The sequence below is a fragment of the Sorex araneus genome, chromosome 5 (assembly GCF_027595985.1).
Source record: "Sorex araneus isolate mSorAra2 chromosome 5, mSorAra2.pri, whole genome shotgun sequence".
Classification (NCBI taxonomy): domain Eukaryota; kingdom Metazoa; phylum Chordata; class Mammalia; order Eulipotyphla; family Soricidae; genus Sorex; species Sorex araneus.
In genome coordinates this window covers 198,254,247-198,281,384 of record NC_073306.1, presented here as the reverse complement: position 1 = coordinate 198,281,384, position 27,138 = coordinate 198,254,247, and the positions used below count along the sequence as shown (strand labels likewise).

The following is a 27,138-nucleotide window of genomic DNA, read 5'->3' as shown; positions in this document are numbered from 1 at the left end:
CACTCTGGATTTTGAAGTTGAAGGTCTAAGAGATCTGGAATATTTGATGCATGCATTTATTTCAAAATTGCACGTTAGGTTTTATATAAAAATTTAATAAATACTAGCAAGTTAAAAATATTCTTACATGCTTATTTTTAATGAATGGCTGTAGGCATGAATATGTTGAACCTTGTATTTTGATGTTATATAGATAATGGGTATTTCTTTTCACCTTTCCTTCTTCTTTTGTGCAATACACACATTTTGAAGTATGCTGGTCTTGATTACCATAGACCAAGATGCTATTCTGTCCTCCAAATCTCCCAATTCCTAGAAGGGTCAATTAATGAATCAGGTGTGGAACTGGACTGAATGTGCACTAAATATAAATAGACTTTTTATTAAAGTACTATAAACATACTCAGGACTTCTCTTTCTTGGCTTGAGCTTGTGACTTGAGCTTTTCCAAGGTTGAGCTATTTTTTTCTGGGTGCAGTGCGACACAGTTCCTGAGTAAATGTGCATACAGAACACTCAGCATCCATGGCTCTGGGTTGGAATCCCCTTTAGACTGACAAAACCTTCAGTTTTCATCTTACTTCATTAGGGAAGATTAAACAAACTGGATGACAGTGCTAGAGTGCTACAGAGGATATTTGGAAGCCTTTTTAAAAGTCAAATATACTTTGATAACCCTCCAAACTGCTACTGACATTTTAAAACTTGATTATGCAAAGAACCTCATCTCCGAGACTTGGAATTACCTTCTGCCAAAAATAACTCAACTGAGATCTAGAATTTTTTTTTTTTAGCTCTGAGAGAGCAATGTTAGTAGGATTACTTAATGGACCAGAACCCCCATTTTGAACAAAGGTATCATATGTAATTAATGGAATATTTGGAAACCGTCATCAACTGACTTTAGGGTGGTTTAACCTGAGAAGTTTAAGTGTTGTAGGCTTATTATAAGTGGCACTTAAACTTTAATAAGCTTTGCAATGATGATCAGTAAATATCTGAAACTGATGTACTCTTATTTTTCTGTTGGGTTTGTTTGTTTGTTTTGGTATTTTGGCCCAAACCTGGTGGTGCTCATGGGCTTACTCCTGGCTCCATACTCAGGATCACTCTTGGTGGTGCTTGAGGAACCATCTGGGGGTTCTGGGAATCAAACCTGGATGGGTCAGCATTGTGCAAGACAGAAGCCTAGCCACTGTATTATCTCCCTGACCTGAAACTGATGTATGCTTAATAGTTAAAGCAGTGTAAATAATTAGTGGTAAGACAATGTGATATGCTGACTTGAGAGGTGAAAAATAACTTGATAATCTAGATTCATGATTGGCTAAGGAGTATGTTCCTGAACTAAACTATATATTCTGGCAAAAACATCCATTGCCACTAAAAATTTTTTGTGAGTGGAGTTTGGGAAACTATCTAGGAAAGTGGTAAGTGAAATAAATGACAAGTTAATCATTCAGAAAGAGAAGCAGTTGGTATATTACCAGATTGTAGGGGTAACTTAAGGGTTGGAGTCAAAGTCTGGAAGATCTCTCCTGAGATGTTACTGAAATCTTTGAAATTTATGGCAACTACTGAAGGTTAAGTTCTCTCTGGGTTTCTGGAAAGGGATCAGAAGATCACTGAAGAAAAGTCACCGTTGAAACTCCTTAATTATTTTTTTAAATTTTTATTTATTTTTTATTATTTTATTTTTTTAAAATTTTTTATTAAAGAATCACTGTGATGTAGTTACAAATTTATGAACTTTTGTGTTTGCATTTCACTCATACAGTGATCATTTACCCATCCCTCCACCAGTGCCCATTCACCTCCACCAATGATCCCAGTATCCCTCTCACCACCTCCACCCCATCCCCCACCACCCCACCCTGCCTCTGTGGCAGGGCATTCCCTTTTGTTCTCTCTCCTTTTGGGTGTTGTAGTTTGCAATAGAAGTATTGAGTGGCCTTCATGTTCGGTCTATAGTCTACTTTCAGTTCACATCTTCCAACCTGAATGGGTCCTCCCAACATCCTCTACTTGGTGTTCCCTTCTCTATTTGAGCTCCTTTTTCCCCCAGCATGTGAGGCCAGTTTCCAAGCTGTGAGGCAGACCTCTTGTTCCTTATCTCTACTACTCTTGGGTGTTAGTATCCCACTCTGTTATTTTATATTCCACAGATGAGATCTTCTATGTCTGTCTCTCTCTTTCTGACTCATTTCACTCAACATGATACTTTCCACGTTGATCCACTTATATGCAAATTTCATGACTTCATCTTTTCTAACAGCTGCATAGTTTTCCATTGTGTAGATGTACCACAGTTTCTTTAACCAGTCATCTATTTTTGGGCACTCTGTTTTTTCCAGATTTTGGCTATTGTAAACAGTGCTGCAATGAACATAGAAATGCAGATGTCATTTCTACTATACCTTTTTGACTCTCCAGGATATATTCCCAGGAGTGGTATTGGTGGGTCAAATGGGAGCTCAATTTCTAATTTTTTGAGAATCATCCATATTGCTTTCCAAAAGGGCTGAACCAGTCGGCATTCCCACCAGCAGTGAAGGAGAGTCCCTTTCTCTCCACATCCACGCCAACACTGGTTGTTTTTGTTCTTTTGGATGTAGGCCAGTCTCTGTGGTGCAAAATGATATCTCATTGTCTTAATCTGCATCTCCCTGATGATTAGTGACGTAGAGCATTTTCTCATGTGTCTTTTAGCCATTTGGATTTCTTCTTTGAGAAAATTTCTGTTCATTTCCATCCCCCATTTTTTTATGGGGCTGGGGAAACTCTTTCTTTAAAATTGACCATTCAGTTTACTAATTCATGAACAGGAAATTTTACTTCAAGAAACCAAATAATAAACATTTTCAGAGTTTCTAGAGAGCTGAAAATGGCTGAGACCCTACTAGGAGACGAAGACCTCTTTGGTTCACATTTGACTAGACTCATGCATATAGGAATCAAAATATTTGCCTGTTGCCAACCCCCAGTTCCCAAATATTTTAAAAGAAAGATTTGTATTTGAATACACACTTTGGCAAATATATGTAACATATAAACAATATTACTGGTTTTAAAATGATTGTTTGGCATTTCAATTATATAAAATGGATTTTTAACAACAAATTTTTGTCAAGATCCAACTACGATACTCTTATTTATCATCCAGAAATTTTCTAGTAGATCACATATGCATTTATAATTCCAATTTTTCATTCCTTTTGAGGAATAAAAAAGCTGATGTGGGAATTAGTAGTTATTAAACTATGCATAAAGGATCTCATTCAGAATTGATAAACAAGATTTCCAAGTAATTATTATCAGTTGCATTTTTCAGGTATACAAAACTCAGGCAAAAAGACCAGGGTTATTACATGTAGTAGTCTGCAGATTTTATTTATAATTGCAACTTTATTTTCATATACTTTGACAATAATATATCCCAATATATAAGAGGAGATATGGTATACAATAATTTGAAAGTAAAATTGTGATTTTTACTTATTTTTATCCAAAAATCTTCCTAGCACAGTGCTGGCACATACTCCAACAGGAGTATATGGAGAAATAAATAAAGCATGAAACTTTGGCACTAGTATTCAGAGCCACACTTCCACACCCTGGTGTTGGATTTACCACTAACCAAAGACATAGTCTCAGGCAAGTCAGTTTCCTCATGAGAATGTAGTGTCTTTTAGGGTGGTTGTGATAATTAATGGAGTTGATGCTAGTAAATCATTTAAAATAATGTCGGGAATGGTGGTGGTTGGGAGATAATATAGCTGATAAGGTGCTTAATATGTATGCAGCCATTCTTGATTTGATCACACAGTCTCCTGAGCCCTAAGCACAGAGTGCAGAGCTGAAATTAAGCCCTGAGCACAGTTAGATGTAGCCCCCAAACAATAAAGAAAAATGGTATATAATAACTTCTCAATAAATGTTAACTTTTATTATGATTAATCACATTTCATCACACTATAGCTGAGAATATGGATGAGCCTTGATGTTCTTATCTATAAAATACAGAAAACTAATTTGTCTTGAATGGCTATTTCATTCACAAAGACTATGCTACTATTCTTTGTGCCACATCTATGCATTTTACACATATTCATTTGCTTAGTTTACAGGTATTCATTTTGCTTAATAATAGCATAATGATGTAGGTTCCATTCTGATCCCCAGTTTACAGATGAAGAAATAGAGGGACCGAGAAGTTAAGTAATATTGTCAAGGGAATGCAACTGGCTATCAACTGGGCTAAGATTCTGACCCAAACACTTCATTTCCAGAGTCTGGGTTTGAAATGACTACTACTCCATGTTATAGATTCAGTGAAATAATGTTTGTAAAGTCACTTTCCAGTTCTTTACACATAGCAGAAACTTAGGAGATGTCTGCTTCTCCATTGTCCTCTCAATAAATCACTGTTTCACTGTCATCCTTGTTGCTCATTGATTTTGCTCAAGTGGGCACCAGTCTCCATTGTAAGACTTCTTGTTTCTGTTCTTGGCATATCAAATATGCCATGGGTAGTTTGCCAGGCTTTGCCTTGCAGGCTGGATACTCTTGGTAGCTTGCCAGGCTCTCTGAGAGGGGCAGAGGAATTGAACCCAGGTCGGCCTGGTCTAAGGCAAACGCCCTACCCATTGTGCTATCGCTCCATCTTTGCTAATTCCCATGGATTGAAAAATGTTTTAAGAACAATGATTTGATTTGATTAGTGGGTCTCCAGGTTGTCCTAAGATTCCCACTTTTGTGTAATAGCAGCATCGCTGTTTTTTTTAGGGAAACCAGAAATATGTACACATACCTCTCTGTGATTAGATTCTTTGTGGGATATCATTTATATTGACATGTGGAAGATTCAGGAAGAAAGACTCAACATGCAGTCATGCATGTGCAGTGATATCATATAGAACAGATGTCCGTGATGACAATGTGGAGAAGAACAGCTGGAGGACAGAACTGGTGTTTCTAATGATGGACAACAAATCATGGAACTATAGCAGCCAAGTGGATCGTGTCTGACAGAAGTGCACACAACACCGCTGTTCAGATTTCCTTAGAAAAATTTTAGGTGGATCAGTTCTGGGCTGGACTGCACCGTCCTGTGAAATCTATCTAGATAATTTGGTACCTTATATAGGTTTGCAATGTCCTTGACTGCTCAATATTAAATGCTAGTAACTCTGCAAGACATAGATACACTAAAAGCCCAAACCAAAATTTGCCACTTGAGGGGTGGGTGCTGGGAACTTATTACAAATGTCATCTCAAGTCCTCACTGAAGCCTATGAATCAGAATCTGCATGTTAACATGATCCCAATGTACATTCAGGATTGAGAGGTACTGTAACTAACACTACCTGATAAAGAATGGACTTTGGGATAAGGGGACCTAAGGCTGAAATGGAAACTCTGCCTGTACATTAATTATACAACCATGAAATGGTCATATAGATATGGAAGATGAAAAGAGGGCAAAGTTAATCTCTATATGATCTCTTTATGATAAACATCTCTGTTTCTTGGTCTGCAAAAAGTATTTCAACATTTTATTCATGATGTAGATTCAGAGGAGATATGAAAAAAAAAAGTAACTTTCCTTCTCCCCTTTTCCTTCCATCTGAGAACACACTAAAAAAGTCCATTTGGTTTTTTGGTGTCATTAGGAAGTAATTACCGTGGAAAGTTGTGGCAAAATGGAGAGAGGGTGATATTCTCTCCCATAGGTTCTCCTTTGCTTATGATTTGACTGTGTTGGATTAAACGTTTATTAAGTTTAAGGAATCATCTGCTTCAGTGATCAGGAAGAACAGGTTGTTGATTTTTTTTTTTTTTTTTTGCTTTTTAAATTTTTCTTCCTTTACTGGTGAAACAGCTTTCAGCCTCCTTATAGGATGACTCTGAAAATCAGGACCCAAGAAGTTAGCTCAGGAACTTATCTCTGATGAGAAGACTGTAAATGACTTATAAGGGACACACACAAAAAGCAGTATCCCGTCTCTGGAGAGGATAAGTTATGCAGGAACCTTTGAAGGGGACAGGCAGCGCCTCATGAGCAGGGCTGCTTGGTGGTCTTGGATGCTTTCCAAAAAAATAGATATTTTGGAGAAAAAGGCATAATGCCCTAGCAGGCTGTGGGACTCAGGACTTGAGATTAATTGCCACTGGGCATTACTCAACCTGTAATAATTAAATATATTTCATTTCATTGTCTGTCGGTGTCAAAGCTTGTTGTCATGGCTCAACAAAACCATCTGCAAGCTAGAATTTCCTTGTGTACGGGAAGGATGGGTGGATCAGTGGGGTGTGGAGGGAGTGAGAGCATGGAACTTACATGTTGAAAGTGAATAAATTGGAGGAAACTATGCTTTTCTCTTCCCCACTTTTCCTAGCAGGTTTTGAATTAAGCGTCAGCTTTCTGAAGAATGCATTATTCTCCTGCATTGTTCTGAGAAGAGCTGAAACAGAAATCAGAGCTGAGACAAGTAGGTAGGTAGGTAGGGTATGGGATGACCCAGGGATGTAGCAAGCTAAGTACTGAGGATGGTTTTGAAAACTTTCTCTATTTTTTCCTTCCTATATACTCAGGGCTAGGACAAATGGAGATGTTACTGAGACTGCTCGAGAAAATCGACAATCAACAGGATGATGATATATATCATATATACATAAAAGTAGCTTTTCTTAACTATATATATAACTTTTATTATATATATATATAACTATATATAGCTTTTCTTAACTATATATATAACTATATGTATAGTTAAGAAAGTTAACTTTACTATAAACTTTACTATAAACTTTCTTATAGTTAACTCACATTATGTATATATATATATATATAGAGAGAGAGAGAGCACTGTAGCACTGTCATCCCATTGTTCATCGATTTGCTCAAGTGAGCACCAGTAACGTCTTCATTGTGAGACTTGTTGTTACTGTTTTTGGCATATCAAATACGCCACGGGTAGCTTGCCAGGCTCTGCCATGTGGGAGGGAATACTCTCGGTAGCTTGCCGGGCTCTCCGAGAGAAACAGAGGAATCGAGCCCTGGTTGGCCATGTGCAATGAAAACACCCTACCCGCTGTGCTATCACTCCAGCCCCATATATGTGTATATGTATATATGTATGTATATATATATATATGTGGAGAGAGAGAAAGAGAGAGAGAGAGTTAAGTAGTTTTTCTCTGGTTTCCAAGTTTGATATTTTGACTGAAGGTTGAGTTACTGACCATGTAAAGGCTCTGACCAGGTGGGAGGCTGACTGAGGACATAAGGGCCATGACGCAGTGGCAAGTGGAAGAGGAGCACCATGAGTACTAACATGGCCATGGGGCCAGTTGCAGCAAGGAAATTCCTCAACGACTGCACAAGATAATCTTAGCATTGATGGGTATATGTCAGTGACATAGATATGAAGTCAGCTCTTTATCCTTTCCTGGCTCATTTCTCCTCTATTTAATAGGCCATGGCTAACTCTACGATTTGTCATCGAAGAATAGGATACCAAAAGATTACCTCAGAACTAGAGATGAGTGAATTCACCCCGAGATACAGTGACACACGGGACATTATTTTTAGAGGGCTTGTGAATACATCCTTGGTCATGCAGGGGCTGTTGCCTCATGCTGACAATTATATGACAATGTCATTATCCTTCCGGGAGAGTCCTAATCAGGAACAAGACTGCTCACGGGGGACTGTACTCATTTCTGTTCAGTGCAGCACTGTTATCACTCTTCTCTAAGATCTTCCTGGCAATACTGAGGCGACAGGAGCTACATTTATTACAATCATTTCTCCTGAATGGTCTTGGCAAAGCACATCTCGTAGAGATTCTTCGGCAAGATACGGAAGATGGCAAAAGGGCAAAGTTAATCTCCAGAAACCATTGCCCTCAGGTGTGTAGGCAGCTGCAGTTTCCCAGTGATCTCTGAGACTTCCCCTTCAACTGGCAGTTCTCCCTCTTGACACCTCCCACTCCCAGCCAGGTGCACCCAGACTCAGTGGCAGCATCCCAGATCCCAGCACTCCAGCCCTTACCTGACAGTGGTTCCACTAAAGTTCCCTGCTCGTCCGTGTGTATGATTCTAATTTTTATGCAAATTCTTTAGCCCCTTATATGTAAACTCTTAATATTTTAATACCTGTGGTGGGATAGCAGAGAAGTGGTTTTGTTTGGCTTTCTCCAAGGACCCTCTATTACAGGCCGAACGTGCTGGCACCCAGGGCCAATGGCAGCCATTTGTTTCTTGCACTCTCTACCAACACCCGGCTTCTGGTTGTTGACTTGAACTTTCCAGCACTCTGCTCAGCAGGATTTGTTGCAGTGAATTGGGTCTAAATGCCAGCGAGAGGCCAGGTCAGCATTCTGGACTGCCTCGCCACAGCTGTTCTGTGGATCTGGTGACAAGGGGCGGGTCAAGCTGGAGTTCTGGCTGCTCCGGAGCCGATGACCTTGGCTGCAAGTGCGGAGGGAGGCAGCTGAGTCGGACAGGCTGAGTGCGGTGGGGTCCTCTGGAGCAGGACCTTGCATCTGTGCTGGACGCTCAGCCTAGAGCCCAGGCTGGCCCACACTGCAGTCAGACATGGACACCCTCTCTGCTGACCGGCCCCGTGTGTGTGCCACGAGCCTGTGACCTGGAGCGGGGCTTGGTGGAGGTGTTTGTTTTAGAGCCAGGAGGGACTCAAGAGGTCGGAGTTGCCATTCATTTCTGCCTTCCCTGCCCCACACTTTACTTCTATGACGTGGGCAAGTTTGTACACCTTTTTGGCCTTTATTTTCTCAGGCCGATCAATGGAATGATTAATCACATCTGCGTCACAGGGATATTAATCCATACAAAGTATTTTGAGCACTCTGGGTCAGGGTCAGTGTCAAACAAGAATATGTTTTTATGACACCAAGGAAAGGCCAATTGGTGCAATAGTGGAGACTTGGGGAAGAGAGGGGTGTGACTCAAAGGGCAGCAACCCAACTCCAGTGCTCACAGCCAAGTCCTCCTGAGGGGAGGGAGGAAGCCAATAGGTTTTCACTAAGAAAGACTTGGGAGACTGTGGGGCCCTGTGTGGGTGCTCCAGCAGCACAGGGAGTGGGGACAGTCTTTCCTGTGGCAGAGAACATGACCCAGCAGGGCAGAGGAGTCAGCCTAAAGGTGACAGTATCTGGCAGGTGACATAAGCTTAGGAGCTGACTTGGTTTGCTGTGAGCTGCAGGTGAGACAACCTCAAAATGGCCTAAAATAGTTGAGAGGTGGAAACAGCAGTATTAGAGGTCTGGTTTGAGTCATACCTTGGTCTGCACTGCAGCACTGTCGTCCTGTTGTTTATCAATTTGCTCGAGCAGGTACCAGTAACGTCTCCATTGTGAGACTTGTTATTATTTTTGGCATATCGAATACGCCACAGGTAGTCACTTAACGAAATTACAAAGACTTGGAGAGCAGGGCCTATCTTCATTATGAAGTGTTTCAAAGATTGGGTATAGGCTAAGTTAACTCAATATTCCGAAACCTCAGTCTTCCCCTCTGTAAGACTAATCCCCATTAGAGCTGATGTAAGGATCACATTCGACAATGCCTTCCTTTTTTATAGTAACTCTTCAGTGCCCTGCTTAAAATAGAAACAGTACATATGTTGACTGATTAATCAGTTGAAGCGGATCCATTCTATTTTAGGGCAATATAGTCCAGTCTATGTTTGGAAAATCTAGATCCCTTAAGATAAGAGATTCTGCTTCTTAAAGAGCTCCCTCTTCCCTCAATTCGTTTAGTGCTTTTCAGCTGTCTTTTATATTTCAATACTTTCTACAGAAAAAAAATAGAAAAATATAGCTAGTGTTCATATATGAGTGCCATGGAATTTTAAGAGAGTGAAAGATAAGTTGCTGAAAAATTGAAACAGATTATGATCTAATTTGTAAAAGCTATAATACAGAAAAAGTATTGATTTGGACCCAAGAATACAAAACATGTAAATACTACACAAGGATTAGACCTTATTTTAAATGTACACTTGAAGTGCTTTCTCATAAATCTTGTTCAGGCAGGCTTTTGGAATAATGGAGTCTCTATTTGTTTATGTGCCCAGGGCAATTCTTCAAAAAGTGAATAATCAGTGGGAAAGGCCGCTTTTTAATCCTTGAGTCCTCATCCTCCAACCTGACACTTCTCATCAGATCCTCTGTGCAGTAAACAAGTTAGTTTCTAAGCATTTTAAGTTTGACCTTCAGTTTCATCAATCATCAAATCTATGACCTCTAGTTTGCAGGTTTAGTTTCTTCTTTTGGTGTGGGGAGAAAGGGGGAGCCACATTCAGTGGTGCTCCAGGTGTATTCCCAGCTCTGTGCTCAATGATTACGCCTGGCAGAGCTTATGGTAACATATGAGGTGGTCCGGATCAAACAAGGGTCAATTGCATGCAAGGCAAATGCCCTACCTCCTGTACTATCACTCTGTTCCCACATTTACTTCCTATCTAATGTTTAAAAAAATACATAGGCTTTGTTGTTGCCGTTTTCTTAGAATCAGAAAAACATTTGTTAGTTTCTGAGTTTGAAATTGTAGAATTTGGGATAATTGAAATTGCTTGCTATTTAACAGTTAGGGAAGGATGGGTACACCAACTTTAATTCTATGGATACTGAAGCAAACATCAAATGTGCCACTAATGGTTATCTGCCCTAATATGACTTTATTATGTCTCACTATATATTTATTGAATCAAAGTGTTTATTTTTACATGTATTCTATAAGGCATTTATGTAGTTATGAACAGAATTGCTACTTGAATAGTTTATTCATTTTTAACATTCTTCAATTCTGTTTCAAAATCAGGCCTTCTTCCTGCTTGGCAGAAAGTATTATTTATTAATGTGGAATAAATTTTCTTCAAGAACAAACCAGGGTGATTAATACGTGCATTATTAAGCATATCAACTGAATCCTCTGAATAACAAAACATCAAAATGTGAACCACTGTCAGGTGCAAGCTTTTAAAACTTTAATTGATATAATTGATATGCAATATGTTTTACAACAAATGTAGACACAATGGCATCAAATATCAAAGAGGGTTGAGCATCTTTGTATCTTTCAATGATGTTGGCTAACTCACCCTAAGAAAACAATGTGGCATTGATCTCTTGGTTAGCACTATTGTCAATATCAACTAGCACTTTAAAATCAAAGTTGAAATGGTACATTCATTTGCCAAAAAGAGGTTAAAGGCAAAGAAGGTGAATCAACGTGCAAATTAGCATCTGGACCAGTTGCAAACTTCATTTCCCAGATGCGACGGGTTGAACCATGCACCCTTGCATGCAAGATGAAGGGCAAACATGACATCAAACCAAAGTCAATTTTACGAAGAACCCAGTAGACTTCAGGATGGTAAAGGCTGGAGGCTGACTACTACAGTTAGTGCTCGCGTATTGTACTGTGTTACCCTAACCTCCTGGATCCTAACTCAATAGTCCGTGAGACCTATGTCTCTGATGATCCTAACTCTTAGATGGAAACCATCCTTCTTGGTCCTTGGAATGGTTCATTGTGTGGTTAGTCAGCTGCACCAAGGGGTAGCCCAGGACAGTTGTCTGATGTGGCTGTGACACAGTTGTTATTTTTCAGATTTAAGTAAAAACAACACACCAATATAATAACAAACAAGAAACGGAGATCTCTTATATATATCTAATTAATACTTAAAATGTTTATAAATACTTTTCTCCAGAAACTGAAAACACTGTAGACATGATTTCACTAGTCCTCACAATACATTTGTGAGGTAGCATTGGGTGAGGTACGTATGAAAGAGTCACCCCTGTTCATGAAACAATGACACAGATTTCCAGGGAGGGTCAGAGATATCACTGGAAACATGGGAAAAGAAAACAAAGCGGAACCCCACTCTTTCAGCATTTGCAGTCAAGGAGACTGATTGCCTTTCTCTAGCTATGACAGTCCTGTTCATGGATGTTACATGACTGTTTATATCCACTACTGCAGTGTTTCTCAACCTTTATCTGCCCACAACCCTTCTGACTGTTTCTCTTCCGTGGCACCCCTGTCCTATGGGTTGTTTCCCTAGTTTTGTGCCATCCAATGATCACCCTTTATGTAATTTCCATTCATGGTATCCTTGGAATATCCTGAGAGGGACCGGGGGGACATACGGCCCCTAGTTGAAAAATTCTCCACTAGCACCTGATCAGACTCTCTCCCTGAGGTAAAAGATGTCAGTTATGGGCATGTAGTTTTGATGCATGCATGTACATTATGAACATGTGCAAGTGGGTGTGAGGGGCTATTAAGTAACTTTTGTCGAGTTAAAGTTGCTCAAATCTTTTGAACATTACAAAAATTGGGGGGAAATGCACTTGGCAAAATAAGGTTAAACCCACAGGGATTTTACACTAATAAAAAAGAATGTGTTAGAGCTTATAAGAAAGCTGTCACTTAGGTCCAGGCACCGATCTTTACCATATGGCACTGGAAGTTCATAACACCAACAAATCCTACAAGTGATCTTGTACAATAATCCCCACCTGGAAATGTGCTAACTGAGGCTGTGCTCGTAATCATTCAGGATTCTCTGGGAAGAGGCCGGTCCCTCAGACCCAGTATTTATGACTATCGCAACATCCAGACTGCACCTCTCCAAAGGTGTTTTATGGACAATTTGTCAAAATATTTATGGTCAAGGAGGGAAAAATTGGAATGTCTTGTTTCTATTGAGTCATCCTTTATCAAATGGAAAGCCTATGAAAGAATGACCTTAGGGAAGAGGCAATTATTCCATCTATGCAGGGCCAGCGGGAGCATCATGTTTCTGAGAATATTCTCTTTTTGTCTTTTAGAAATGTGAGATATCAGAATTCCCAATATTCCCCGCACCTAGTTGTTGTAAAATCACGTCTTGCTGTTGCTTGGGCTTGGGAATGGTTTCTGTCACAGTGTGGGGTGGCAGCGTGTGCAATGACACTGATCCTAGTGTGTCTGACGGACATCAGAGAGGCTCAGCATGGTGGTGGGACAGTGGGGTTTCCTGCCATGCCGAGGAACGGGGAGGAGCTAAGAGTCAAGGGTTTAAACAGACTCGTGGCAGCAGGTCCAGATTTCAAACTACAAATTGATCCAGTTTTAAGTTCTTATGACATGGTAGGACAATATAACACTTTCTGCAACAGGACCTAACACATGTTTCTACTACATGAAACTAGGAGATAAGATGCTGGGTGCTAATCTTGCATGTTCCAGGACAGCTGAAGCTAAGGAATAAGGCTTTTGGGAAAAAAGACAGAGAAATTAAAGATGACCACACATGCCCTGAACAACCTACTAGCCAACATACCATAAAATAAACACTTCACGAATCATTTCAGTTAATTAAAAATAAAAAGATATGCTACTCCGTGGGTATCTTATTCTGTCAGAATAGAAATCAGGGTTCCTCAAACGCGGCAGTTTTGGGGGGTTGGTCATCTGTACATTACAGGATGCTTAGTGGATCCATGGTCTCTTTCCACTAATAGCACCTCCAGATTGTGACAGTTCAGAACATCACCAGACACTTTCAAGTGTTCCCTGTGGGGTGGGAGGGAGGGGGCAACATTAACTGTTGGTTGAGAACCACTGCCATAAAAATGAATTTGTCTCAAAATTGTGATGTAAAATTTTAAGACTATATACCCAAGGGCAAACATTTATTAAAGAAAAGAAGCAGTGAGGAGAATGTATCATAGGACTAAATGTATTATTATGGAATCCTTCTCCTATGGAAATACCTTTCTGAGCAACTGAAGACTGGTGCCTTGGAAAACATGTATAATAGTTTACAGCCATTCTAGAGCATCACAGCAGTGAACCAGTTACTTAATGGGTATGAAGTAAGATTTGTGGGCTCCAGCAGCATTGCGTGTCTCTGACAGTAACGAAGGGATGGTCTCCACTTTCTCCAAGGGTCGGCCCCATGCTTGTCCCTCCCTGGCCTCCTTCTCTCTCATCCCTCACATTCTGGTGGCATCACATGCCTCTCCTTTTTTTGACTCTGTAACTCAGCTCATTCTCATAGCTGCCTCCTGTAGAGCTGCAGCTCTGCTTGAAGCATGTGGGCTGGGATTCTACTCTGTTTGGCTGGAACTGGCCTCATAGCAGACAGGTGGCCTGGAGGGTGAAACAGGGGCGGGCACGCTTCAATGTCACAGCATCCCGCTACTCGATCCCTGGGCCCACTCACCTCCCTGGAGCACTTTGCTGGTTTCCTTTCATTAATCAGGCAGCCCTGAAGCTTCTCTTTGGCTTGTAGAGCCAGTCAGCATCCTGTCAAACATGACCCGTGCAAGAGAGATTGCAAAAGGAATTGGAGACCTCAGCTTCGTCACTCCCGACAGGGTGAATTTCTACCAAGCACTCATTTTATTTTCCTGCATTGGTCTTTAATGTAACTTCATAACTTAAGGCTTGAGAAATACCACAAAGAAAGCGCTCTCTAAAAGTAACTTCTGATGAAACAACAAAATCTTCGGTTCTTTTCGAAGTGGGTTCTGAGTGTGTGTGTGGAGGGGTGTGGGGTGCAGAAGTCTCCACCATGGGTTGTCTAGCCTGACTCGCTCCATGTCAGCCCATTTCGGCCGCCAATCAGCCTGCACACACCGTGAATGATTCTCTTTGGACCAGAAAGGGGAAGTGGTTACAGCCAGCGGTGAGGGAGGGAAACAGAACAATCATACCAACAAAACAGGGCTTAAGATTGTCGCTCAATGTGCATCAGGAACTTATGAATTCTACTGGATAAGCACTTATAAATAAAGAACAGTTCTTCCACATCCCAGACCTCCTTCCTGTTAGGAGTCATCATAGAGAGGATTGTTGTAGTTTCCCCAGGACCCGTAGTCGTGGTCATCCAACAGCCTTCCGTAGGAGGAGTGCCTGGTGGGAGGAAGAAGGCAGTGGTTAGCTGGAGAATCCACTCGTTGGAGGACGGCCCCGAGCCCCTGAGTCAGGAGATTTGCAGACAGACTCAACAAGAGGGACACAGCTGTCTCTTCACTCGGAAAACCCTCTGGAGAGAGACCCATCCACGCGGAGGCCCCGTCCCACAAACCCCTGTATGTTAGGATTGAACTTTCAATAAAGTTCAGCTGGGTCCGTGCCCCTTTCCTCACTAGAAGAGGAGAAATCATTTCTATGGCTATTTAATAAGAAGTAATAAAAAAAAGGGAAGGTTGTATTTCTGGCATTTTGACAGGTCCAAGATTTATTTTCCCGGAAATCATAGTGACATAATTACAACTACCGCATTTCTCACCATTCCTCCAGACATTTATACAGTGTTTTACAATATACAGCTTGCATAGGTCAGAGCAATCGTATAGCAGGTAGGGTGCTTGCCTTGCACAAGGCCAACACAGGCTCAATCTCTGGTGTCTCATATCCCAATTGGTCCCCCAAGCACTACCAGGAGTAATTCCTGAGTGCGGAGCCAGAAGTAACCCCTGAGCACTGCTGGGTATGGCCCCCCCCAAAGAAAAAAAATAGTGTTTACACATACACATTGAGCATCCAAATACTCAAATTTTACTTGATTCTCAAAATAAACCCATGGGGCAGATATTGTTCATCTTTATTTACCTGATGAGGAAAGTGGGGCTCAGAGATATTAGTTAATACGCCCAAAGTCAGAAAACAGAGCTGCGAGTCAAATCTGTCCCCCTGCATCTAAATCTAGTCTTCCGAATTCAGTTTCTGGGAGTAGATAAGCACCTTAACTCTGTGGTACTGGGCTTAAATAGTCTTTGGTGTGTCATTCTGGGAGCCTGTTCCAGAATGAACATTATTTCTCTAAGAAATCAAAGTGAGATCATTCTTATTCCTCTGTGTAAACCACTGAGTGGATCCTCATCTCACAGTCACTCTAGATCCGGGAGCTGGAGCGATAGCACAGCGGGTAGGGTGTTTTTTTTGCACGCGGCCTACCCGGGTTCGATTCCCAGCATCCCATATAGTCCCCTGAGCACCTCCAGGGGTAATTCCTCAGTGCAGAGCCAGGAGTAACCCCTGTGCATCGCCAGGTGTGACCCAAAAAGCCAAAAAAAAAAAGCAAAGACAGTCATCCTACAGTGTCTGATGCCTCTTATGATTCTAAGCACATCAGTTGTGTTCACAGTCTCTCGTTCCCTCTGCTCCAGCCACACTGGTCTTCACTCCCTGTCCCCTTTTGCTCAGAGTCTTGGTGCTCACTGTTCTCTCAACTTGGAGCGATGTCCTTGAGACACAACCTAACTTGCTCCCTTCGGTCTTTCAAGTCTTGGCTCAAAGGTCACTCACTAGTGAAGACTTCCTCATAAAAAGTCTTGGCTGAAATGTCAGCAGCTCAGTGAAGACTTCCTTCTGAACTCTGTTTGAACTTGAAACTCTCATTGCAGCACACCCCGCTTAGTTTTTCTCACAGCAATATGCATCACCTAGTAATAAAATAGTACTTTTACTATTAAAAGTAAAAGTACTATTTACTATTAAAAGTACTATTTTACTATTAAAATAGTACTTTTAGTAATGAAATAGTACTTTTACTTTTAATAGTAATAAAAGTAAATATTACTATTTACTTTTGAACTATTATTGCTCTCTTCCTTTACTAGACTGTAAGGATAGATTTTTAAAAACAAATTGTTCACACACACATATATAATATTATAGCCTATATATTGGTTTTGTTTGTTTTGTTTTGTGGTCCACACCAGCAATGCTCCGGGCTTACTCCTGGTTTTGCACTCAGCGATCACTCCTGGTGGGCTCAGGGTGTCAGGGATTGAACCCAGGTCGTATGCATGCATGGCAAGTACCCTAGCTGCTAAACTACATTAACTATCATTCACGCCCCATTATAGCTTGCATATTTATAATGTATATAAATCAGTCTATTTACAATGTGGAAACTTCATAGAGATGATTATGATCATTGCAACCTAAAACTAGTAACAGGATCGGGACAACACCACAAAATGAGCAGCTGGTACCTTTGAGGTTCACCTGGTGTGTGAATTATTATACCTTGACATTGGAAATTAGAGATGCTGTTTATAGGCAAATATGTCCACTCTACCTGTTCATTTTCAAATATAGAAATTGAATACAATGAAAACACATTCCTAGAGGCACAAAAACTATTTTTCTAGATCAGTTGTTGAACTAATTGTTGTGGCTCTTCTGAAACTTACTTATAGCAACTTGAACATAAAGTGATCTGCTTCCTTGGATCATTCAAATGCTTCACCTTCAATATCCTGATGCCCAGGGCAGGGTAACAGTACAATGGGTAGAGCACTTGTCTTGTGTGTGGTTATCTGGGTTCAATACCAGGCAACCCACGTGGTCCCCTCATCCCACCAGGAGTGTTCCCTGAGTGCAGTGTATGCTCTGCGCACGACTGGGTGTGGCCCCCAAACAAAAACAAATATTCTCAAATATTCTTGTATCCATTCAGAGGGTTCGCTCAGCTGGCTTTGTCAATGTACCTGGGAGCTTGTGAATATTCCACAGTGTACTTTATTTCCCCTTATGAACCTATGCTCATTTCTGTGGCTCTGAGAAGGAAAGAGGCTGCATAGAGCATGCCATGGGTTTATGGGATCAGGGACAGTGTGATGAAGGGAAATTATGACCACCCACGTCCAACACTTCTTTCCATTCCCCCCGACATTTTAACACCCCCAGTTACAATGCAATTCTTTAGCCGGAGAGTTAACAAAAGGAAGCTACAAAATGCACAAGTGAAAAATCTGAGAATTCTGAAACAGGAGCTAGGCCTGTGCTTTAGTGTGGCTTATTGTTGCAGGCTTGGTGCACACCGACCTCATAAATGTGTTCCCTTTATTAATGGGGTGTCCCTGTTCCACCTGTGTATGGTCATTGAACTTCTCACAGTTTATATCTCTCATATAATTTTATTCCTGTAAAATGTCAGCTTGGCTAATAACTTGATGTCTCTTCTTGAATATGTTTTTAGGCCCCTGTTTCTTTGCTAAAATGAAGAAACTGAAAAAAAACTGTACTGGGGTTGTTAGAAGAATTAAATAATGTAAAAGACCTAACACACACATATATATATATATGCACAACAATTCCTACCCATCATTGCCTTTTCATTTTTATATGAGATTTACATAAGCACATGGCAAATCTGTAAGTAACATTAAGTGAAAAGTGAATATCCCGACACTAGAAGCTCCTACAACTACCCTCCAGACAGTTACAAAACCAGCTTCTCACATTATTGGGATGCTTATTAAAAAAAAAAATACTTTCGGGGCTGGAGCAATAGCACAGCGGGTAGGGCGTTTGCCTTGCACGCAGCCGACCCGGGTTCAATTCCCAGCATCCCATATGGTCCCCTGAGCACCACCAGGGGTAATTCCTGACTGCAGAGCCAGGAGTAACCCCTGTGCATCACCGGGTGTGACCCAAAAACCAAAAACAAACAAACAAACAAACAAACAAAAAAAAACTTTCATTCTGGGGGCCAGCAAGATAGAACAGTGAGCATGGCACTTGCTTTGCACACAGACAACCTGGGTTCCACCTGACCAACACACGCACACAGACACACCCACACCTCATCCCTCTACTCCAGGCACCACCTAAGATCACTTGAGTCCCTACAGTATTAATCCCTGAGCACAGAGCTAGGAGTAAACCCTGAGCACCACTGGGTGTGCCCACCTTGGCCCCAAGCAAAACAAACCAAAACAAAAAAATCCCAGTCTCTTGGATTGATAGTGCAACAACTGCTTCATCTAGTTTCACTACAAAGAGCAGTGCATGAATGACATCATCATCAGGTGAAAACAGTTGTGTTGACTCGGTGCCTTCATAAAGACTGTTCCTCCTCTGCTTTCTACTTGCTATTCCTCAGCACCCCCGAGATGGCAAACTCATTGCGGGGTACACCACATCTTACTTTTCTTCTAATTTTCTGAACATCTAAGATGTAGCTCTTGATGCAATGGTTCTTTTATAAATATTTTATGACAACCACTTGCAATCAGTAGGAAAGAAACAGTGTAAGAGTATCTGCTTGGCCAATACCAGCCGGAAGACGTATGTGCTGTGATAATTCAATGTGCAATGTAACTGTGACAAAGTGAAGATATCTCATTAAAAAAACAAAAGGTCAGTACTACTATTTTGACCTTAAAGACAGAAATTGGAAAGTGAATTATAGCTAAATTTCTCCCATGAGATGGGTGGATTTAAAGCACTCAGCACAGAGCTTACAGTCCCTGTAAATCAATGGTATTGCGCTTATTGGCAATGATCTATTCTATTGTACAGTTTAGTTAGATAGAAAATAGTTTAATACCTTGTCCCAATGCTTCATTCCCAAGCTTTGCTCAAACAGATGCTGCACTCCCCCTGCCTAATCAGTGATACCTTGTTGGTGACAACTGGTACATAAGATCTTGACATTTGCCATGAGAGCGAAATGGTATTTTAGATAATTATGGCATTAGTACTTAATGGAATTCAATTGGCTTTGAACATAGGTGAGGTGTTTTACTTTCCCTGAGTTGCAACCTGTTTTAGTGAACCTTTCCCTGTTTAAGTGTTAACTCCGGTTCTCCATCAAGCCTCCCTCCTTCTTCATTGCCACCCCTCCCAAAGTCCCATCCTCTTTAGTCAAATGAGTTCCACCATTCTATCAATAGTGCTATCAAAGCTATCAAGATGAATAAGATTTTGGTGTTTAGTGGTGGCAAACAACAGATGAACTGGAGACTGTCTCATCGTTAGTAATTAAACCTTGAAGTCTAATAATCCATTAGACAGGTTAGTTTGGGATATCTGGGACGGTCTCTTTACTGGATAATTTTTTTCTTTCCTATTTGAGGATTTCCACATATGATCATCATTCTCTTCTCTGGTTTATTTCATTTATGCATCAAAACCTAACTATCAAACCACCAAACCCTTTTGTGGAGACTGGGGCATAGTTAACTGGACAGATCAAAATCTTTATCCAAGAGAGCTTACATTCCGGGGGGGAACAGAGCAATAAGTAGATAATGAAAAACAACATGGTGGATGATAATAAGTACAAAAGTACAATAAAGGAATATAAAACAAGGAAGGGGCATGAGGAACTCTATATGTGAGGTGTGAGTTATCATTTTGAATATGCTCATGATGGCAAATCTCACTAAGATAAAATTTCAAAAATAAGCTAAAGGAAATGAAGGATGAGCTACATGGATACCTGAGATCCAGAGAAAGACAAATGTGAAGGGTCTGGGGGTAAGGCCAAGTGACACATTGTGTGGGAGCTTTGCAGCTATAATCTTTTTCAAACTAAATTTTTATTCTGGAGTAGTATTAGATTTGTAGAAGTTGCTAAGATAATACAAAGATTTCCCATCTGTCCTTTACTGAGCTTTACTGATGTTATCATCTGCCATAATATATGGCACATTAACATTGTGAATTACAATTCTGAAGCTAAGGAAACTATGGCCATTATGGGTGAATTCATTTACCCATAGTTAATACAGCAAGGCAGAGTGAGTTCCATAACTCAAGAATCTTCTCAGTTCTGTCTTTTTCTATCCAAATCCCAATGATAGAAACATTTTCAAACAATCATTTTTCAAAGTGCTCATTCCATGGTCTGGGTTTCTTCAGAAGCAACACTACTTCACATTTAGCTACGAATAATCACCTTACCCTGAAAGGTCAAATAAGATTTATTTTAAAAAAGTTAGCTGCTAGATGTCAAACTTGTCACAGAAAATGCCTGTGTGCTGGAACAACGGACTATCCTAAGAGAGCTCAGAGTCATGAGGTATAGTCAAAGTCCACAGCTGACCATCTCCCTATGACTCCTTCTTCTTCAAACCTAGTTTCTCCTGATTTTAAATAAGCAAATAAGGCTTCCGCACTCCAAAAATTCCTCGTCACAATCATTCACTAGCAAACAAATATTTATCACACAACTATTATGTCAAGAGACTTCTATCTCTCCAGTGGAGAAGGCTGGCAGAGAAAGCAAAGACTGCAGTGTGGAGAGGAGAGAGGTCCTAAGGTGGTGTGTGCAGCGTGGAACTCCCCCAGGAAAAGGGGGGATGACGGTACCTACAGGAGGTATTTTTTGAGCCGCAGGAATTAGATAAATAAACCAAACATCTTCAACAGAGAGACTAGTATTTCAAAGTTCAGTGTCTAAAGTCAAAGTTGAAATGTATGTGAAGTAACAAGGCACTAGAGTTGGGAAACTCAAGAGCAAAGCATGTATGGAAAGTGGAGGGCGATGCAGGTCTATACAAAACAGGGCCCTCTGATTAGTAGCACTGGTCTCACTTGGAAGCTGATGAGAAATGTCAAAGCAGAGCCCTCCACTGACCTATTAACTCCGATTCTATGAAGGTGAGCCTCAAGAAACTGGATTTTAACAAGCCTGCCCATTGATCATTAGGCACATAGACTTTGAGAATCACTGTAGTGAAGAGCCCCATCAATTAGACTCCAGGGATGCCACAAGCTGGTCTGCAAGAGTCAACCTGTAGTTAACAATTTCAGACTTCATGGCTGGCTGGGCCTTCTTTCTCACACTAACAACAATCAGAGAGAAGCCAGAAGTATGAGACGGAATCACTAGAACTCTGAAAGTCAAACAGGTGACTTCTAACACGATACCTAAGAGCCAGGGGTGGTTTTATCTGTGGATCCAGATTACATTTATTTTTGTGGAGGGAACAGTCTGTGTTGCATGTGTGGGTTACCAGCGCCACCAATTATAGCAGCAGCCACAGTGCTGGGGACAGCAGATACAGTCTTCCGCATGGGGAATTATCTTATGCCTGAACAGTTTTTGAGCCAATTTGAACCAAATAGAACTGACTCACCTCGTACTTCAATCATCACTAATTAAAGATACCCGTCTGCATGCGGCAGGCAGGGCACTTGCTGTCGTTGAAAGTTGCAAACAGTCTCTCAAATAAAGACTGCTTGGAGACAGTTTCTATTTATGAATGTTAACTTGGACACCATTTCTAAGGCATTTTTAGAAGGACAATTGAAACGTCCAAAATAGTATATGGCAGCTCACATGTTAATCCAGGCACATCTCAGAGATATTCTGAGACACATCTCAGAGATTCCAGACTGTTGTAATAAAGCAAACACTGCAAGAGCAAGTTACATGTATATTTTGGTTCCTCAGTGCGCATGAGAATTGCATTTACAATATACTTAGCTTATTAAATGTGTAATTGTGTTGCCTAAAGATATGTAAACCTTATTGTGTGTACCTTAATGTGTATGCTTTATTGCCAAGAAATGCCATCCGTCCTCACATGCTGCTGAAGATAAATGGAGCCCTGTCAAGACTTGTTTGACTCAGGACTGTCACCAACTTACAACTTGTGAAAAGCATAATAAAGGAAAGTGCAGTGAAACAAGGTGTGTTGGGCCTGGAGCAATAGCACAGCAGGGCGAGTGATGGCCTTGCAAAGGGTCAAACCGGGTTCAACCCTTGATACCACAGATGTTCCCCCAAGACTGCCAGGAAGTGATCTCTGACTACAGAACCAGAAGTAAACCCCGAGCAGCTCTGAGCAAAGAGACAAAAAACAATAACAAAAAAAAAAAATCACAAAAACCAAAACACCACATGAACAAATAAAACAAATGCCTCCTAACCCCCCCCCCCTCAAACCCTAAAAAAGTATGTCTGTACACAATTAGAAATCTGAGCTGCTCACTATTTTTGTCCCTCTCCTCTCCTCTGAGGCCTTGATGCCTGCCAACGAGACTGCTGGTAGCTACTGTTTTACTCAGCACCTAAATAGTAAGAACTGTTTTAACAACAACTCCAAGAACTGTAGTTAGTGCTTCTTTTCCCCTTACCTTGTACCCAGCGTTTATCTGTGCCATAATGTAATCCCCACATCAATCCTTCATAGGCAGAAACTAAACACAGAGTGATTAAGAGCCTTGCCCGAGAGTGACGCTCTTAACCCACACATGATCTCACCAGGTCCTCTCCACTCAACATTTTACTTCATAAGCCTTATTTGCTTTCTTTTCTGTAGGCAAAGAAATTAAGGATTGAGGAAATTAAAATTTGCTCAAGGCCACTTACCTAATACGTATTGAACCTATCTGCAAGTATATATGTTCCTACCTCTACATCATTCTGGCTGGCTAAAATGGGCGGGGGGTGGAGGGGTGTCAATAATAGAGAAGAATCTTGAGGGGGAGGGGAATTTCATGGAAGCACCTAGAGATGCTCACTGGCTATTCCTGGCTCTGTGCTCAGGAGTGACTTCTGAAGGTGGTTGAGGAACCATCTATGGGTGCATGGGATCGAACTGGGGTTGGCCCATGCAAACATCTTACCCCTTGTACTATCCCCCTTACCCTAGGGAAGGTCACACTTAGTAGTATAGTGCTCAGGGATGACTTCTCGCTCTGCACCCAGGAATCACTCCCGGCAGGCTTGAAACACCATATAGGGTGTCAGGGATTGAACCAGGTCAGCAGCTTGCAAGGCAAAGGCTACTCACCTCATTCTACTGTATTACTGGCCCTGTGGCTGATGATAATTTTTATAAACCATGGCCTAGAGTGACTTAGGTTACAGAAATAGGTGGTTCTGTAATCAGAGGATAAGATGAAGAAAAACTAAAGTTTACAGATCTTGAAGAATTGGAGTGTGAAAGAAAGAAAGAAAGAAAGAAAGAAGAAGAAAGAAAGAAGAAAGAAAGAAAGAAAGAAAGAAAGAAAGAAAGAAGAAAGAAAGAAAGAAAGAAAGAAAGAAAGAAAGAAAGAAAGAAAGAAGAAAGGAAGGAAGGAAGGAAGAAGGAAAGAAGAAAGAAAGAAGAAAGAAAGAAAGAAAGAAAGAAAGAAAGAAAGAAAGAAAGAAAGAAAAGAAAGAAAGAAAGAAAGAAAGGAAGGAGGAAGGAAGGAAGGAAGGAAGGAAGGAAGGAAGGAAGGAAGAAAGAAAGAAAGAAAGAAAGAAAGAAAGAAAGAAAGAAAGAAAGAAAGAAAGAAAGGAAGAAGGAAAGAAGAAAGAAAGGAAGAAAGAAAGAAAGAAAGGAAGGAAGAAGGAAAGAAGAAAGAAAGAAAGGAAGGAAGGAAGGAAGAAGGAAAGAAGAAAGAGAAAGAAAGAAAGAAAGAAAGAAAGAAAGAAAGAAAGAAAGAAAGAAAGAAAGAAAGAAAGAAAGAAAGAAAGAAGAAGGGAGGGAGGGAGGGAAAAAAGGAATAGGAGTGGAAAATCAGGTGGCTACTGAATTTAGCAATGTTTTCAGAGTGAATTGGAATTTGAGAAAAAGGTGACATAATTGATTCAGTTACTAGAGTCAGAGGTATCCTGTCTCTAGTTGCGAGGCTGCTCTTTCAAGCAGTCTCCTCTTTTGCATTTGTAGAGACCTTGGCTGGGCCTGGGCTATCGTCAATGATTGCAGGCCAGAAGCCAATGGTCCCTCTTGGACTCTTATTTCAATCACTTGCTGCTTCAGCCAAGTGACCTAAAAGACCACAGACAACAGCCTTCTTGTCATGTTATCCTCAGAAGTCTAAGATGATAGATAGGAAAAGAACAAAATTTCATCCAAGGCAAAGTCTCACCTCAGGTGAACACGCACACACACAATCACACACATAACCTACAACAAGTAAGGCAAATGGATTTCTATACGTGACTGTTGAGGCTTTCCAGAATTTCCACAAAATTATACTTAAAGAGGCTTTAGCACAGCTTTTAAGATTCATGAGCATTATCAACCGCCTTATGTTATCATTTTGCGGAAATAATTAACACAGCACCAGAAAGGGGTTTCCCTTAGGGGGGTTATAAACAGAGTGTGCTCACTTTCTCCATCCTTAGTTTCTAGTGCCAGAGATAAAAAGCAACCTCATATTTATACCGCTGGGCGCATTTCTGCATTCAAGGGGTGGACCAACAATACGGGGGAGATAAACAATTACTAATTCAATTTAATCATTCAGTGAGTTTATCTAATGTTGAGAATGCCTGGAGAAAATATACTTTAAATGTTTAAAATAAAAATTTAATGTTATTTTAATCTGCACTCATTAGAACTTTTAATGACCTGCTAACAAAATTTCTTAAGCACAGTAAGTTGTATTTCTCATCACTTCCTGTTTCTGATGTGACCTTAGAGCTTTAGGCAACAAAACTAATGGTGTCAGTCCAGCAATTCTCCAACTGGGTCCATTGCAGTTGACAACTTTGCTGCTGGGGATAACTGCAGTACCAAGTACTTGGGAAGTGCCTAGTGAGCCTCCCAACAATTCTACTGGGTAGTTCAAGTCACAGCACTTATCTTGCAGTGCAAGAGAAGTGAAGGCTAGTAAATTGAACATTCTCGGGTCTGACCTGAACCTATCAGGAAGTGATATAGCTGGGATCCGATCTAAAGTCTACCTGTTTCTGGATTTGGAAGTCTTAATTAATCAGAGTCCCTGTGTATTCTAGATATTAGTAGATTTTAGATGCAAATAAAAATTCTTGCCTGAAGGCAAGAGTTCTTGGATTATTTTAATATCATTTGGACAAGTGGAGACTCTGGTGCCAGTCATGGCTTTGATGACAGCCCTTCAGAAACTCATGGTTGGTGATTCCAAAGTCACTCAATGTAGTGAACTTCTGCCACCATACCACAGAGGTAGAAAGGTTGAAAACCATTGGTCTGCCCCACTGCAGGTCTGTGTTCTGGTTTGCAGGTCAGGTGCTTGTCCACAGGTATAAGAAAGTTAAACTGCTCTAAAGCTTACTATAAATTACCCCTTTGTATGGTCCCTGCCCCTCCCCACCAAAAATAAAAAAAGAAATTTTGTTATAAAGTGGGAGTCATTTTCAAGACTGGTTCATAAAAGTTGAACTAACTTATAATTAAAACACAGTGTCTTTGCAGTTATATACTAGTAATTAGGTCAGCTGAAAAAGAGTGCCATTCAGTGAAAGACAATAAAATTAAGGTTGCAGCTTAAGAAAATAAAGACTTAAACAAGAGAAGATTTTTTTTTAAATAAGGAGACTTTAAGATAGCTTTATGACACCTTTCACAGAGGAAGCAGAAGATCTTTAATTCCTGTTTCTCTATGAAAGCTAGCCTCCCTGTTCTTTCTCCCCTAGATGCAGGTGACATTGCAAGGCCGTCTCATACTTGACATGACCATTAGGTTGATTGGTGCACACTGAGAATGAAGGTAGAGGATGACAGAGGCAGGTAGAAGGGATGAGGTATGTCCTCACTGTGCCTGCGTGACTGTATCATCTTAGTGGCTCATTACTTAACTTACAGCCCACCTTCGTTCTGGCACTGTGTCCACAGATAAGATCTGAGTTCTCATGGGACTGAAATTTGAAGAGCAAGAGAGACAGTAGACAAGCAAACAAATGTATAAAGGGCAAATAAAATAGCAGCGATGGCAACCAGAATAAAAAGACAGCAGGTCTTCGGATTACGTCACGTCATTCAATATCATTTTGTCTAACTTTGAAGACAGAAAACAAAATTGATTCTCAACAGGAGTCACTGTGTGGCGTTTGTCCATTCTCCCATATCTGTGTGCAGATTCTGGGAGTAACATGGTTTCCGTCCCAAGATGTTGATGACGAGTTTGTTGGTGTCTCTCAATGGTCCCAGCTGGTGTGAGTGTGAAAGGGAGCATCCCCTGTGCTGGAAGGGCACGCTGCCCAGGCTCAGTCCTGCTTCATTGCAACCGAGCTGCCAAGATAGGCTGTGGGCACTCTCACGCTAAACTGGAACAAGCAGGTTGGAAAATCAATGAATGGATGGACGAGTGGATGCAAATGACTGCAGAATATCTGTGGTATTTGTGATCTTTATTTAGAAGTTTTCCTTCTTTGTGTGACTGAAAGGATGCCATAGGAACTTTTGCTTTTTGTTCCAATTGGCCACTGGTCACCTTAGTTTCATTATACATCATTTTATTTATAAACTGCCATATCCAAGAGCCTATTGATAACATACAGTGAAGATTCAACGTAACTGAAGCACTAAGAGAATAAACGACAAGAGGAGTGAGTGCGTCCCTGCAGAACGTGATGTGAAAACAGCCACTAAAAGAGCAAGAACTGGAAGG

At 40.8% G+C, this 27,138-nt stretch overlaps 1 protein-coding gene across 1 annotated transcript in view; it reads right to left on the bottom strand.

Moving 5' to 3' along the window:
• Positions 1-10,992: 10,992 nt before the first annotated feature.
• Positions 10,993-27,138, bottom strand: part of PARM1 (prostate androgen-regulated mucin-like protein 1) — a 104,830-nt gene continuing 88,684 nt past the window's right edge. The window contains exon 4 of the mRNA XM_055140217.1: positions 10,993-14,940. Within this exon, the coding sequence (XP_054996192.1) occupies positions 14,856-14,940 (85 nt within the window). The 3' untranslated portion in view covers positions 10,993-14,855. The remainder of the gene's footprint in view (positions 14,941-27,138) is intronic.